This window comes from Thamnophis elegans, chromosome 2 (genome assembly GCF_009769535.1).
Source record: "Thamnophis elegans isolate rThaEle1 chromosome 2, rThaEle1.pri, whole genome shotgun sequence".
Lineage (NCBI taxonomy): Eukaryota > Metazoa > Chordata > Lepidosauria > Squamata > Colubridae > Thamnophis > Thamnophis elegans.
In genome coordinates, this window is record NC_045542.1 from 64,270,646 (window position 1) to 64,287,043 (window position 16,398).

The following is a 16,398-nucleotide window of genomic DNA, read 5'->3' on the forward strand; positions in this document are numbered from 1 at the left end:
CTGCATTGGTAATAAAGACATAGAAATGCAAGCTTCTATATTCATATAGTAGTAACAATTTTTGAGAGAAAGAAAAAGAAGAAAAGACAAGCTTGTTACTTATCAGACAAGTGCAGAGCCTTTAAAAATTCCACAGCAGCAGATGGGCTTTAAATCTTTTGATCTCTTCAGGAGAAAGGCAGAAGATTGCTGGGTACAAAAAAAAGTAGTTCACATTCTTGTTCCTTGCTAATTACGTGCCAAATCAAAGCCTCTTCTTAAATTTGACATTTATGAAGGAAGATATGGAGAATCATTATTTAATATTCATGATATTTCAATTCCGTGGTTTATCTATTAAGTGGTAGAAGATGGCCTCTCATGCTGGACTTCAGAAATTTAACAATTAGGGATTGTCTCTTGTTTTTCATCTGTAGGCAACCATATTTCAAGTTTAATGTCAGCTGGCAATATGATTTGCTGAAAACATTCTTCCAGATAAAAGAACAGAACGTCTGTTTCTCCCATATCCTGAGATAGAGTTCTTATTTTTAAGGTGTTTCTTATCAGATGTCCATGAGTTTTAAATCGTAGGATTTGCAGATGTGCAATGAAATTGTTCCTTTATATCTAAAATGCTAATCTGGTTTCATGAAAAGTAACAATAATTTTCCTCAAGGCTTCCAAATCTTTGTCAACTTTAATAACTTGGGCTTTCATAGTGTTAAATTCACCATGGAACCCTGATATGGCCAGATTCCAGGCTCATAAATATACATCCATCCATTATAAAAGTTCACTTTTCATTCAAAGCTCATTATTTCTTCTTGTGGAGAAGTGATACAGTTGGGGTTAATACGCTTTGTATAATCCAACAAAGTCAGGGAAATATCTATGATACCATCCATTCTGTGAAGTGCAATAAAGTGCATAACTCATTCACTTCTTCCCTCTCCATCATCAGGAGTGGAGCTCTTTGGGCTGATGACAGAGCCATCCTCATCACTTTATGAGGCACTAAAGAGTTGTTAAGAATTTAGGTCTAGATCACTTACCAATCTGTGAGCAATTCTGTCGAAAGGATTGGAGCAAGATAAAGAAAGTGACTGCCTAAGCAGCCATCAAAACCAGAAGTTCACAAAACAGCTTTAAATGTGAAGCAGAAGTACGTACTTCATGAAATTCTCTTCCCCCCCCCCCCCCAATATTTGAGATCACAGAAATGAGAGAGGCATTTTTATGCTCTTGTCTCAGCAGGAAAATATAATTTATCAGCCCTGTCACTCCATCTTCAGAAGTTAGCTCAAGTTGTAAATTCATGAGGATTACTTGTTCCCCTATGAATAAGTCTTCAAACAAACAATGGGTGCACTACTGTATGGATTTCCATGGTATTATGTTATTACATGAATAGACTAATAAGTGTTGCAATGCCTTTTTTTGTCTTAAGGTGAGCACAGATATAGAAAACTCTAACTCTTGTCTGCCATCTAGTGGCGTTCTCTCCCCCCTCTCTCTCTCTCTTGCTCTCTCTCACTCTCGCTCTCGCTCTCTCTTGCTCTCTCCCTCTCCCATCCCTCTCTCCCGCCCTCCCTCTCCCCCTCCCTCTCCCTCTTTCCACTTCCCTCCCTCCCTTCCTCTTTTCAGCTCAGCTCTGATCACCCCATTCCTTTTTTTACAAGGGGAAAGGAACAATCTCTCTAATCTTTAAGGTTACACTGAATTCAAACAAGAAACGAACTGTAGAAAATTAATTAAGGTCAACCACATATTAGGAAACATTTACAAATACGGCTTCTTATCATCACTTAATAAAACTCCTGCTAAATGCAAGGCGGTAAACAAATTGTGCCAACTCTGTCCTAATTCTGTTTTAGCATACCTGGTTCGAAGTATATCCAGACAAACTGGCAAATACTTGTCAAACAAAATGGTCAGGTTAGCTCGTGTCTGACTGAGTTTCTCTTCTGTCAATCCAGCTACTCACTGGAGGATTCCAGCCTAGATCAGCTGGGTTGATATAAAGGATCCCTGAAGATTACAAAAGAGCGGGATTAGTCCTAGAATTTCCACATCTAAGTTACTGTAGAAAGTCCCCCACGAGCTAAATCTCTCTCCTGGTGATTTCCATGGATATGCCCATGTTGTTCCCCTAACAAACAACAAAATGAAAGTGGGTAGCTAATGCCTACTTCTAGGATATATATATTTTCCCCACCTCGTATATAGTCCTGAGTACTTCCATCTGAGTATTAACTAGCTTTGATTTTATTTTGACAAATGCTACCACAACACGGAAGACAAGAGACTAAAATGTAAAATACATTTGTGCCAAACTCTTAACCTTGTTTAAAACCTAGTGCCCACCAGTGAGTTTGAATATACAGTAATTACCATAATCTTACAGAGGGACTGGCTATGCACAGGCATTGGCTTTTTTTGTCAGAACTTAGATTTATCATCTAAAACTAAAGTGGGCACTAGGTAAAAGTTTACCTAGTTGGATACTAGTAAAACATATCTGGGGGCAGTCTTGCTTTAAACCAAGCAAATCTGAAAGGCATTAATTTTTAATAGAAAGGCTCTCTGGTAGAGGTGCAGATAGTTAGATAAGTGCTACATTTGTGGTAAAACTGGGTAGGTAAAAATTTGCAGCATTCTTGTTCTGGATCCCAGAACATAGTTACCAGAACAAGTTCTGGGGGCAGCTGGGAGGGGTCAGAAAAATCAAGATGGCAGCTACAATCACACAATCCACCCCACTTTTTTTACATGCATCACCTCCCTGTGGATATCCTGACAAGTCCATATACCAAAAAACCCTAGACAGATCAGAGTTGGCAATCACATGGACCCCGTCTATTGTTGTTAACTGTAATAAGCTGGATAAAAGGCATTATATAATTAAACATTACACTCTTAAGCATGGCTCAGGGTTTAAGACAAAACTCTAATTGCCTCTGGGCTCAAATTTCTCTGAATGCAGTTCTAAAGAAAAAATATATTCTTTAGTCTAGCCTTCCTTATCAGGTGACTAACAATGGAGTTTAATCTGTTTGTTTGTTTGTTTTGTTATCGATATACTTATAGCAATAGCAATAGCAGTAGACTTATATACCGCTTCATAGGGCCTTTCAGGCCTCTCTAAGAGAGGTTACAGAGAGTCAGCATATTGCCCCCAACAATCTGGGTCCTCATTTACCCACCTCGGAAGGATGGAAGGCTGAGTCAACCCTGAGCCGGTGAGATTTGAACCGCTGACCTGCTGATCTAGCAGTAGCCTGCAGTGCTGCATTTAACCACTGCGCCACCTTGGCTCACTTATCTATCTCATGGCGGTGACCGATGCTTAGCATAGCCAGTCCCTCTGTAAGATTATGGCAGATAAAATTCATTCCTCTGGTGGGTTTTAGATTTCCCAGAGTTAAGCCTGATTCCTTCCATATTTGCCATGATAAGGATAAAGCTTAGCCTTCTTTCTCTCCTCTGTCAACTACCTGCTCGAGACACAGTGGCTGGAGTGGCAGTCCGCAGGTGACTGATCTCAACAGAAGCCTCATAGTGGGGTTGAGCGGGATCCGTTCATGCTTGCCTAGTGTTAATTACCTGCAAAAGAAGGCATCCAGATTGGAATTCAAAGCACAATGTGACCCACAGCAGCCCCTTGGAAAGGGAATATAAAATGTATACCTCACATTATTCTCCAAAAAGGGCTCACTAAAATGTCTTATAAGCAACAAGGCAAAGCAATGTTAAATTAAATGAGTAATTATGAAATCAGTTTATTTAAAGGAATATCCTCTTGAATTGGCCATGGAAGAAAACCTGAGCCTTCAGCAGGGAGGCCCACCCTAGAAAACATGCTCAACACATATGCTTAAGAAGGCAAGGGGACATATTAATGGGCCAAAAGAGCTGAGCTTCAAGGGAGCGTTCCTGCAATTTTCCCCCAAATTTGTCATGATTTAAATTTTAAAAGGTTATTGAATTCATTCAGAAAATGGCCTGGCGGTCAGCATATCTGCAGAATAAAGGGAGGATCTAATCCTAGCGGCTCACAACATTTTAACAGCAACAACATTCTGTAATCCTCAAGGCAGAGCAACATAGATCATAAACCAAAGGCATCTGCAAAGGGAGTTGAAAAGAGTCAAAGTGGCAGTCTTGATTAGAGAACTGAAGGCCTTCCCACATTGCACATTCCCTGTAGGAATCATATGGACAACACTTCATTGCTCTAGCAGTAAATGACAGAAGTCTTGCAATCTGCTATTTATAAGAGTCACAGAAAGCGTATGTGTGATTTTCAAAACTATTGCCCAAAGGAAAGGGGTACTTAGTATTATTTGAAAATATTCTTCTGTATACTCAGGGTAGATTTTTGAAAATTCAGTTAAACATATCTGGTTTAATTTGTTGTGATTAGAATCACCATAAAGATTATCCATAGCTATTCTATAGCCTACATTTAAAAATATGTATTGCCTTGAACTTGTCTTTTACCTTATTGTCATCCATGACAGTATTGAGAGATTCAATCCACATTGGATCAATATCACCATCCAACACAATCCATTTGGGGCCATCATGGGTAATGTTGGCTAAATCTCGCATAATCGATGAGAACAATCCTAAAGACATCATAGACATCCTTTCTACTCTTAATAGTAACTCAAAAAAGTTTCAATCAACATGCATGCAAATGAGCAAAGGAAAACTAGATGCAGTTAATTAAATCTAGGTAATAAAAAAACAACAGGGTATGAATAGAATTGTATTCATGAAGAAATGAAGAATTATTATCAAATAAATAATAATAATCTCATTGAAAAATAATCTCACATCACTTTACACAGCTGAGACGGACAGAGCAATAAAAAAACTACCCTACGGACTCTTATTAAGAAAAAAAGGAAAGTCAAAAAGAAGAATTATGGTTTTAAAAAAGATTTTGCTACTGCTTTACTCATTCTCCCTAATTCTTCAACTGATATTATGTTCATAGAAAGAACATAAATACAGTCAAAGGTTCACATATTCATATCTCTGAACAATTACAGAATTTAGCACAGAAAATATTCTTGTTTTCTACCATGGGGCATTTTCTCTGAAAAAAATATGTTGTAGTGCAGGTTGTATTTTAAATTCTCATACTTCAAAATATTGATTCATTTATTCAATTTGTATAGCTTCTTCTTTCAAACAAGTGACTTGGGGCAGAAAAACACCACCTTAGCATCAAGATATCCATGAAATATGTATATATCAAATTCTATTCTCAAAACTGTTTAAGCATCTTTAGAACAAAGTATATTGACTTTCCAAAAATGAAGCCTTTGCTTAGAAAATATTTGAGGAAATCTTGTATGTATGCTTGGGAGGCTTCTGTATTTTTATTGTTTGTTCCAGACACAACAGATCTGAACACAACAGAGACCATTTATAATATAACTGCATATTCTCTATATGGCCATAGTTAATATGGGCTATGTCCTAGATGTTTCTCAATCATTCCTTGAATCTGTTCTGTTTTAAAACTCAAAGCAAACACTTAGAAGTCGGATTTTTGTAACTGTTTTTTGGTGATTTGGCAAGTTTTATGAAAAAAAAACCCTTTTGTTGGATTTCAATGCACAGTCATGATATTACCATCTTTCCATTCTCTTGTAGACGGATTGATGATGCCGAAGAGTTCATCATTGGTCACTGCTTTTGGATTGAGGTCTGTCCAAACAGGTCTCCTCTTCATGATATGGTAAGTCTTGTTCAGAGATTTCAGCACTTGTGACTTGCCTGTGCCTGCGTTGCCCACTACAAAGACAGAGTGTCGAACAGCAAGGAGCTCTTCAAGCTGTACTACCTAGATCAGAAGCCAATGAGAAAAAAAAACACCACATTGTGGTCACACTTATTACTTGCTATGCAGACAAGTGCTATATATACACTTCAAAAGAAACTGAAAAGCCAAGTTGCACAAGACACAAGCAGAACAGGATAAAACTAAAATAAGTAAGAAAACCATGCTAGAACGGTGGAGGGGAACAAGTCCACTATTTGGTGGCCAGTCATAGCATTTTACTTATTCTCCATGAATGTGTCTAATTCCCTTTAAAGGTTTACTAAGTTGATGATAGAAAATTCTACAAGTTAACTCTGTGCTGCATAAAGAACATCATTTTCTTTGCCCTGAATTTCTCAGTGCTTAAACTTTCTACGATGACCTAGAATGCTGATATGTCTTCATGTTTCATTTTTTTATCATTTTCATATCCCCTTTTATTTTCTTTTACTATGCTAAGAGGTACAAAGCATTTAAATAATTCCTTGTGAAGGAGTTCAACCATTCTGGTTGCCCATTTTCCAATATTTAGCAGACCTACAATAACCTTTCTGAGGAATAAAACTGGGAGACCATAAATTTAAGTGCTGCCTTAACCATGAAAGACAGCTGGGTGATCTTGGGCCCATTATTTTGTCTCAGTCCAACCAACTTCATAGGGGGAGGATGAGTACTAGATATGGTGGCCCCCTTGAGTTATTTGTTAGAAAGGTGGGATATAAGTAAATAAATATTCAGCATGGTTGCATTGCAGAATTCTAGAAAAGATTTACAATTCACTTCCAATTCTTCCCTAATGTTCATAAAATGAAGAAACAATGGTGAAACACTATGGGGTAAAGAGTGAGAAATCTGAAGAACTATCAATGCAAAATACTACACCCGTGATTAATAATTAAATGCATACTTTACATACATACATACATACATACCCTTTTAAAGTAGACATAAGAAACTACCCCCCAAAAAAGTAAGAAAATAAAAGCATTCTGGCTACAGTCTGAAAGCTGAATGAATGAAAGTCACCATCTTACTTTGAGTACAAAGTTGTCCTCCGGTTGAAGTTTGAGTCCCAGCACAGCTTGTTTTACAAAGGATTCAAAAGGGAGGTCTCGTTTTCTTGGGACATCCAAAGCAGGAAACAGGTCTCCAATCAGACCCATGAATACTGGCATGTCATCTGTCACAATCTTTGGAATGTTAAAGTCCCGGAGAGAGCGCATCAGCACCTGATCTTCTGGACGGTCTGGGTCTCCTCTCTTGAGGGACCCGGCTACAACCAAGACTGATTTGATTGCACGTAATCCCCAGTCATAATGATCCTAATAAGGAGGAAAAAGGAAGAGAGGGTAGCTCATTTCAACTCGTACACACGCCACACCTGAAGGTAAATATCTCTGCATATCTCCACATGCTATTAAAGGAGCAATAACTAATGATATCCTTGCCTTCACCCTCAACTTCCTGTTGAAAGAACCTGAAACCCAAACTTTCTTCTGGAACCTTGACAGTCTGGAACTATCAAGGTTAAAGAAGTGATATCAGGAGACAACTGGCATAATGGACTTGATAAGAAATGTTGAAAATTAATATTGTGCCTGGAAGATCCTAATTCCAGAAACAGCAAGAGTAAAATCCACATCACCTACACCTTAGTTATTTGGCAAATTAAAGCAATTCAGATAGGAATAAAAACAAGGAGAACAATTGTTCCTACTTTATATTCTAGAATGCTTTGGAAAAGTAAAGGTATGCATAATGTATCTCTGAAGTTGTTCTCAGAGCTGAAATTTGTCTACATCTGATATTATATAATTATTTAAATCTACTTACCTGCTTGGAAAGAAGTTCTTTGCATAACTGATAAAGGGTAATGAACTTCCGAGCTAATAATCGGGCTTCGATAAATCCTTCAGCCACCAGCATAATTTCACAGATCAGCTCAAAATCTGGCACAACCATTGCACAGGGTCTAGGGGGAAAAGTCCATAAAATGCACCGGGAAAGTGCCTTATACAACACCAAAATGTATGTCCGTTTACCCTATTGTGTTGATCTACTGAGAAGGTTTTCTGGATTTGAGGGACATTTCTTTTGTCCCATCACCTATGGGTAATGCTCTTTAAGGAGTAAACAGACAAGCACAAATTCATGATACCCTGCTGAACTGAATCTGGAGCTTCTATGTATATACAAAGAATGTTCTATAACAGGGATCACCAATCTTTCAGACCCCCCGGATGACTAAATTCTTAATTTTAAATCCCATGGGCCACTAATACGATCTGCCTAATGACCGGGTGGGCAGGCGTGGCAAGGTGATCATGTGACTGGGTGGGCATGGCCAACTCAGTGTCACTCACATCGAGGGATGCCTTGCCAGCCTCTACTCGCGACTCCTTGCCTGCCTGCCCAGTCTCCTTAGGGCCCCAACAGGAAGCAATTGCTGGAGCTAAGGAGCCAGCATGAGAAAGAGTTGGCAAAATAGCTGGTTCAGTTCAAATTGGATCTGACTGAGAAGGTGACTCAGTAGAAGCACCTCACTGAGGACTACAAGCCTAGGCTTTCCAAGCAGAGGGAGGACCTGCAGAAGTGCAAGGCCAGATGCCAGCGCCTAGATGATCAGACAGCTCCAGACCATGATGCAGTCTCACTGGAATGAGACCCTCCGGCTTTTCACCACCAGTGGCACTTCCCTCCGGCCTTTGGCCAAAGCCCCTCACCAGGAGGCTGAAGCAGACCCCAAGTCAGAATTTCTGGCCCCCTCTGACCCGCACAAAAAGACCCAGAAGGGGGAGACTCTGCAGCAACACAAGCATGTATTGCTTGTGGGGCCATAGTTTGAGGACCCCTGATTTAGTGCAATATAAAAAATGCAAATAATTTTTCCACGGACCACCAAAATTTTCTCATGTTGGTGACCACTGATCTATAACTTTGAATTGTACTATTTTATCTTCATTTCTGTTCTCCATGCAAATATAAACAAGCTAAACTTGAAGTCTTCACAAATTAACAATACTTCCCCTGGCCTGCTGCAATGGTACTTAAAACTATTCATCCAGTCTCACATGTCTAGAGTTCAAATGACAGTATAATTTCTTCAAGGGTAGTAAAGGTGTATATCACATAAAACTATCAGAGAAAGTTGGAAGGGAATCTTTTTTTTCTCTCAAGGTGCTGGAGGGTGGATCTCCAGTATGCCAATGGTAGTATATAGAAGATATGCATATGTTGCAAAAGGCTGAGGGCTATGTACAATGCTGGGGTGCTATTTGTATCGCTGGACCAATGGTGGGATTAAAAAAAATTACTACCGGTTCTGTGGGCATGGCTTGGGGGGCATGGTGTGGCTTGGGGGGCATGGCTTGGGGGGCATGGCAGGGGAAGGATACTGTAAAATCTCCATTCCCACCCCACTCCAGGGGAAGGATACTTCAAAATCCCCATTTCCTCTTGACCAGCTGGGACTCAGGAGCAGCGAATAGATGGGGGCAGAGCCAGTCAGAGGCCAGTCAGAGGTGGTATTTACTGGTTCTCTGAACTACTCAAAAACTACTGGTTCTCCAGAATTGCTCAGAAATTGCTGAATACCACCTCTGCACTGGACATTGTTGAAGCAGTTTGCTATAATTGGTTGTAGGTGACAACATCAAGGACCTCCAGTACATGAATGATGAATGGTTCCAGTATAATGAAAAGGAACAGGAGTTGGATCTGGTTTCCTATCTTCATTGCAATCATTGCCTCCTTGCTCTCAGTATTGCAGACCATCCCAATGTTTCTCCATGAGAGATGTGGGGAAGGAAAACTATGTATTTTATGGACTTCTCCAACCAAATTGTACGGCCACCTCTAAAGATTAGTGATTGGACACAGCTGGGAGTGAGGCAGTCTGGTTAATGCCCTGAAAGCCTTCCTTTCAGCTTTTAGTTAATTTTAACTTTCTTACCTCTCTCTACATTTTAAATTTTATATACTATTTTAATACTTTATTGTACACTGAGCAGAGTCCCTCTATGAAGGAAGTGACTGAATAGGCTTTTTTCTACTGCTAAATCACACTGCTCCCTTATTTATCCACATCCAACTTGCTTACAATCACTCAGATTCCTGTATCATGTTTCCAAGGCAAGGTCCCCCAAATCTGACCCTGTGCATTTGGTGTTTTTTTTTAACAGATACAGGATTTTTACAACTGTCACCAGTGAACATCATGCCATTGGATATGACACAATGTTCAAGCCCATTGAGATATTTTTGAACTCTGGTTTTTGTTTTCAATTTCTGCAGATTTAGCAAGCCTTCTTTGCATTTCACTTTTTAGTCATCTATAAAGGTTTTGAATCACACAGGTCAAGGAAGGATCCTGGGAATTCTGCTTTCTTTCAGGGCAAAGCAGAAAAATGTCAGATAGTCCTTTGGGTGCAGTTGGTATCAATCTGTTGCCTAACTGCTTTATCTTGAAAGAGGTTGGTCAGGATTGGAACAAAGTGTCCTATGTATTTGATTTTATTTGATCACCAGGTTCTCTTAATCATCAAATAACTCAAGGCGGGATAACCTAAGCAAAACCCCAAAATTGTACAATTGGATTTGCTTTGGAGGTCACTGTCCCATGCTACATAACTAGCAAATATTCTTTTCCCATTCTCTGTCCATTCTTTATTTGTGCCTGTTAGAATTTATGGCCATCTTTGCTGCCAGAGAAAAGATTTAACACATCTGTGCACAGGACAGAATCTCCCCTACTCACTTGAAGAAACAGAACCAATATTTCCTGTGTTTCCACACTGTCCCCTTTATACTGTGTGTCAATTCAGTGTCATAACACTCCACTCGTACAGACTCTGAGGAGATAGTGCCTGCCCTTCTTTTAGCTGACAGGTCACAAGATAGTTCCAGAAGAACACTAAATTTATAGCAATTGCCATCACTATTACACGCTCAATTGTTTAGCAATTCTGGAAACCTTAAAACATTTTCTGTAAGCATTTTGGCTATTTATAATGTGTTTTGCTGTTTTCTGCTACATTTGTTTTTGGTCTTTGTCCATTAAAACAATTAAACTACACTACACTAAATTACGCTGAACTAAGTTCTACCAAATGTTGCTGTGAGGAATGAGGTAAATACTTTTAATAAACCACAACTATAAATTTCACAAAATTAGGGCACTGACTCACCTAAAAAGAGCCTTCAAATTCTCTGGCAGTTCCGTACGTCCTGCGTAGCCCGGGTTCATGGTTATGAATATACCGACAGAAGGAACTAATTTAATGTCTTCTCCAAGGAAATTAAAGTTCTGTTTTTTGTCTCTTATAGCATCCTGTATGCTTTTCACCTGACAGTAAGAGAAGATAGTTGTTAGCAAGCTTAGCTGATTTAACAAAGTATATCAATATTTTAGAAAAAGAGAAATAATGGTTCTATAGATTTTATTTGATTGAGCTACCTGCTTATAAGCTAATGCTGGGACAGACATGAATTGGCCATTATCTTCCCAAAACAGATAAGAACTTTTTTTTTATTTTGCATTTAAAATCATTTGATAGGCTGTAACTTGAATAATACATTAAGAATAATTAAAGTTGAGGAATTTTTCAATCCTGTTTTTCATTTTTAATTATATATCTATCATTAAAGCATAAAATTAAACATAACAGATATAAGCTAAAAGTTTCCTTAAACTATTCAATGCCTGAACCTTAACATATCTTGTAGCAAAGGATTTATTTTAGAGATGGTATCTCTTGAATACCTCCTGTTATTAAAGCCTTAAGAAAAAGACAGTTCCTTTCATTTCTACACATTTTTAATCAAGCTCTGAATAAGAAGAATAAACTAGATGAAAGCAATAACATTCTAAAATCAGATAGCATTTGCATATTTTTACCAAGTTATTTCACCCTTAATATTACCTACTGTCCCATAAAACCTGTTACAATTTCAGAGTTATTAGGATGAAAAAGCAAAGACAGGTGTCCTTCAGGAAAATTAATTCTAATTATAACTTTGCAAAGATACTCCTAATTCAAAAATAGTAGAGCTATATATTATCAAGATTATTATAGCAACTTTGTGTCAAGCTGCTTAATAGTTATAATTACTGAATAATCTATCCATTAATCATTAAAGATAAATTCTGAGTAGATTTTTGGCCACATATTATAAAGTTCTGTGACTCTTTGCATCTTGAGCTCCTCATTTCAAAAGGTTAAAAATGTGGAAGAAATTTCTCGAGCATTTCACAAATTTCAAGAAGTAAGTGTAATTGTTATCATCGTCCTCCAGAACTGGCAATTTTTCTATAGATGTTTAATTTAAAACAGGAAACTCCAGCAATCCAGAAATGAGTTCCCAAGAATAGAATGTTTGAAGGAGTGTGACAATTTCCTTAGAGCAAGCAAAGCAGTAAATTCCAATACTGATTTCTATCAGGGAAGAAATACAGCTAGCATGACTAAGAAACCTCACACAGAGATATGAATATTAACCCTATAGGGGTGGGTCATTTAGAACAGTGTTTTTCAACCTTTTTTGTGCAAAGGCACACTTTTTTCATGAAAAAAATCACGAGGCACACCAACCATTAGAAAAGGTTAAAAAAATGTAACTCTGTCCTATATGACTATATATAAAGTAATTTTCCCAGGCACACCTTACACTATGTCACGGCACACTAGGGTGCCACGGCACAGGTGGTTGAAAAACACTGATTTAGAAATCATTTACATTGGAACCTATACCCAGATGAGTGATCAACATGGTCAAATGGGATACTCCATTGGACCAGAATCCTGCAACTGTCCTGCTCCCCTATTTTTTTTAATTGCATTTAGGTGATACAGTATGTTTTACCTACCTGTACAGCCACAACCGAGAGAACCTCAACGGAGATTCTGTTAAACTCATCAAAACAGCCCCATGCCCCCGTCTGAGAAAGACCTTTATAATGTTCCCACAAGACTGCAAGAGAGAGAAAGATGGTAGTGAAATTACCCATAGAATCTGTTTAGTGGAGAGCATGTAATCCATTTCCAACTTCATAAACAATTTAGGAGGTTCGCTAGACACTGATTACACAAGATGGAACGGAACATGGAAGTGGCATTGACAAATATGAATCATATGTGTTTCTCAAGTGTATATTTTCATTACATAGGGGGAGGTATTTCTCTCAAGGATTTTTTTCTGGTCCCCTCCATGCACAGAGTTACCAATTCAAAAAAAGTATTAATTATTTTTTATATGGATACAATAGAAGAATTAGATCATTTTTGTATTAACCTTTAGAGAAGTCACCTACTGTGTCAATCATTTTTCAGCCATTACCTTATAGTCCATTTGCTCGGAACAGTTGAACATATACCATGATGCCAAGAGCTCGGCCAAGGTCTTTGGTGGTCTCTGTTTTCCCGGTACCAGCTGGCCCTGCAGGTGCCCCACTCATCGTTAGATGCAATGATTGTGTGAGAGTGATATAACATCTTCCAGGTACAAAGAGGAAGGAAAGAATAGAAACAGAAATGAATAAACTTGGTTGCAGACTTTGATCTACTTCAATTTTTACTGATAACCAACCAATGACTCCTTTATAATTTTAGGTAGAAATAAAGTAAAACTCCATAGAATTTTGTAAAGAGGAGATGGATTTGAATGGATTAGAATGCTGGAATAACATCAAGCAAACCAGTCTACTTCCTTTGTAACCATGTAGAAACAAAGTGAATTGGCTTCTTTCTGATGAGGTAGGCAAATTCAGAAACACTGTGAAGTTATAAAAAAGGACCCTTTTAAAAAAAAACAAAAATATTGTATTAAAAGATTTAAATATCTTATTGAATAAAAAAGCAAAGAGGAAAGAGATAAAGAAAAATAGAATAAAAACATAAAACATGAAATGAACACGCACATATATGAGGCTTCCAATAACTTCCTCTTAGCAGTTACACTGTACATAAATTCTAATCAAACTACTTGCTCCATGATTTCAACATCATTCCCTTCTTTCTATAACATATACTTTCTAACCATCAAAAATACAAATCACAAAAGTCTTACACCAAACGGCTATAAGGGCTTCCAGTCATTGATAAATGTCAACAATGACCATTCGATAAAGCATAGGCAGCTTATTTAAAGCGTTGCACTGGGAACATAAATCCTCACATTCTGTTCATATCTTTCTGCAGTTCTTTTTCCGGTCCATGAAGAGGAAATGTTTTTAAGAAAGTCAGCAGCTGGATCTGAATTGAATCTCCTTACAAGCACAACTTCCTATTGGAAACTACTTGTTTTAGCAAAAATACCCCCCCCCAAATAAAAAATTCTAAAACAACCATCCACACTTCATGGCATTTATCAATGTTTTCTCTCCATGAAGTCATATAGACCCTTACCTGTCTGTTAAAGGAGTGATACTAGCCGTGGAGTGTTCCCAAGGTATTCATAAGAATACAGGAACTGGGCATCACAAATATTTGCGTAACAGTGCTTCTCTTCTTCTGCCCACCTGTGTCGGAGTTGGGATAGCCAAAGAAAGACCTGTGCATTGTCCACCTTTAAGTGCAAAAAACAATGAATAACGTGAAACAAAAGATTCAGCCTAAACTCAGATATAATTCCTAACTTTAACATTTTCTACTACTCCCAGTACTTCTCTCCTACTCTACATTTAAATTACATAAGCTCTCCTAGAATAGTCATTTTTAAAGGAGAGAAACAGATCCTGAAACCTGCATGCATTTAAGATCCAGATCAGTGAAAATATCCCTTCAAAATAATCCATTGCTACTTTACTAACTTGTCATTTTTGTTTGCAGAGCCCAACTTTAGCAAAGCGAGAAGTACTGTACAATTATCCCACGACAATAACTGGCAAAAGCGTTAGTAGTGTTCCTCGTGTTGCAGGACAAACCTTTTGGGCAACCATCTTCGCCACCACATCCCGAGCGTGCACATCAATGGTACAGATGGTCATGATCTTCTGCCTGTCACCCTTCGAGAGGTGTCCAATGAGCATTGTGATCAGGGTGTTGAGCTGTGGTCACCTGTTTCTTGTAACAGTCCTTCATGGCATTTTCATAGCCTTCTTCCAGCCTAGCAAAGGCAATCCCAACCTCTGTGGTCCACCAGATTTGTGTACAGGTCAGTGCCACCTTGGAAAAGAAATCAACTCAACCTCCTTCGCAAAGTCACTAGCAACTGATGTGCTACTGGACCGATTTCTGTGTGTGTGCATAGAGGTATTTTCATTTACAGAAAAGTAAAATGGGAAATCTATCATGAAGCAAAAAGTATACTTAAAAAGAATATCTGCAGAGGCCCACAAGTTATTACTCGTGGTCAATTCCCCCCCAAAAGCCACATGGAATTTATCAACTGGTAAGAGTGTTTTATGCATGTATTGCACTGTAAATGCGGAGATGTTATAGCTGTATAAGCAGGATTTAGGAATTTCTGGTTCAGGTTGGGATCCATGTATTTGTTCCAGCAATTTTTATCCCTTTTTGAATCATAATTGTTTTTCCTAACTTTATGGGAAATATTAAAAGGAAGCTGTGGCAACTCATCAATAAAAATAATCTATAAAGGATGCAGATCAAGTCAAAGACCATGACAGGCCAGTTTTACATTCACATAAAGACTAAATAGTCAGGGAATAATCTAAAAGCTGAGATTAAATATTTCTGATCTTAAAGATATTCTTGCTTCCACCTACTTTAGGTAATCTATGAGAAGCCAGTAAAAAGCTCAAAGGAAGCATGAAATGTAGAGCTCAATGTCTGTAAATGTCATGGGATAGAAGCAGGATGTTATAAGTGTGAAATAAACCATTAGGAGGGCAAAATTAGTTTTAAACACGAACAGATAGAAAAGCTCGCGCTGCGGACTTATGCAGATAGCTATGGAAAAGCTCTGAAATATCCGCACTATTTCTTTAAAAAATGAAAAATAAATCAACCAGACGTTTGTTCAGTGTCTGGTATCTAAATCAAGTTTAGACTAGAAAGCAACCTTTGCCCAGTATATTATAAAAAGAAAACCATTTTCCCCGAGCCCTTATTTATTAGATGCTTGGAGGAAATGGCTTTTCTTTTTAAAGCAAAGCAAAACTTCTGAGCTGTAAAGCCATTGATAATCTTTAGTCATTGGCAGCCTGATTCTTGTAGCCCTGATCTGGCTCAAGAGCTATTAAAGTGGAAACAATGTTTTAGAGGGAGCAAAAAGGTTAAACATTTAACAGTTAAACTTTTACTGGTGGCCTTCGGTTTTTGTTTTTTTTCAGGGTTTGGCGCTGGCTTTTTCCCCCTACTGACTTAACACAAAAGCAAGGCTGTTGGCCCTGTAATAGAAACTTCATTTCCCATTATTTTCACAGCACTACCCTTGACAATGACCCTTTAGGTTGTTCTTAATCTCTGAACTCCCATGCATAACCAGGGACAAGCAAGATACCTGCTGGGTTCCTATGTTGTCATAAGGCATGACATGCTTGCTGTTTTTGGCTCAAAATGTTACGGTTAAAAAAATCATGGTAAATAGTAAGGACATATTTATTTAAAATATCTTCTCTT

At 38.2% G+C, this 16,398-nt stretch overlaps 1 protein-coding gene across 1 annotated transcript in view; it reads right to left on the reverse strand.

Moving 5' to 3' along the window:
• The window catches only part of DNAH9 (dynein axonemal heavy chain 9), a 224,102-nt gene that overhangs the window by 169,244 nt on the left and 38,460 nt on the right, over window positions 1-16,398 (reverse strand). Inside the window, 17 exon segments of the mRNA XM_032239026.1 lie at window positions 1,862-1,926; window positions 1,928-2,010; window positions 3,477-3,527; window positions 3,530-3,585; window positions 4,472-4,610; window positions 5,629-5,839; window positions 6,853-7,140; window positions 7,652-7,790; window positions 11,005-11,162; window positions 12,684-12,775; window positions 12,778-12,787; window positions 13,154-13,184; window positions 13,186-13,308; window positions 14,221-14,242; window positions 14,245-14,380; window positions 14,739-14,864; window positions 14,866-14,979. Of these exon segments, the coding sequence (XP_032094917.1) occupies window positions 1,862-1,926; window positions 1,928-2,010; window positions 3,477-3,527; window positions 3,530-3,585; window positions 4,472-4,610; window positions 5,629-5,839; window positions 6,853-7,140; window positions 7,652-7,790; window positions 11,005-11,162; window positions 12,684-12,775; window positions 12,778-12,787; window positions 13,154-13,184; window positions 13,186-13,308; window positions 14,221-14,242; window positions 14,245-14,380; window positions 14,739-14,864; window positions 14,866-14,979 (1,844 nt within the window).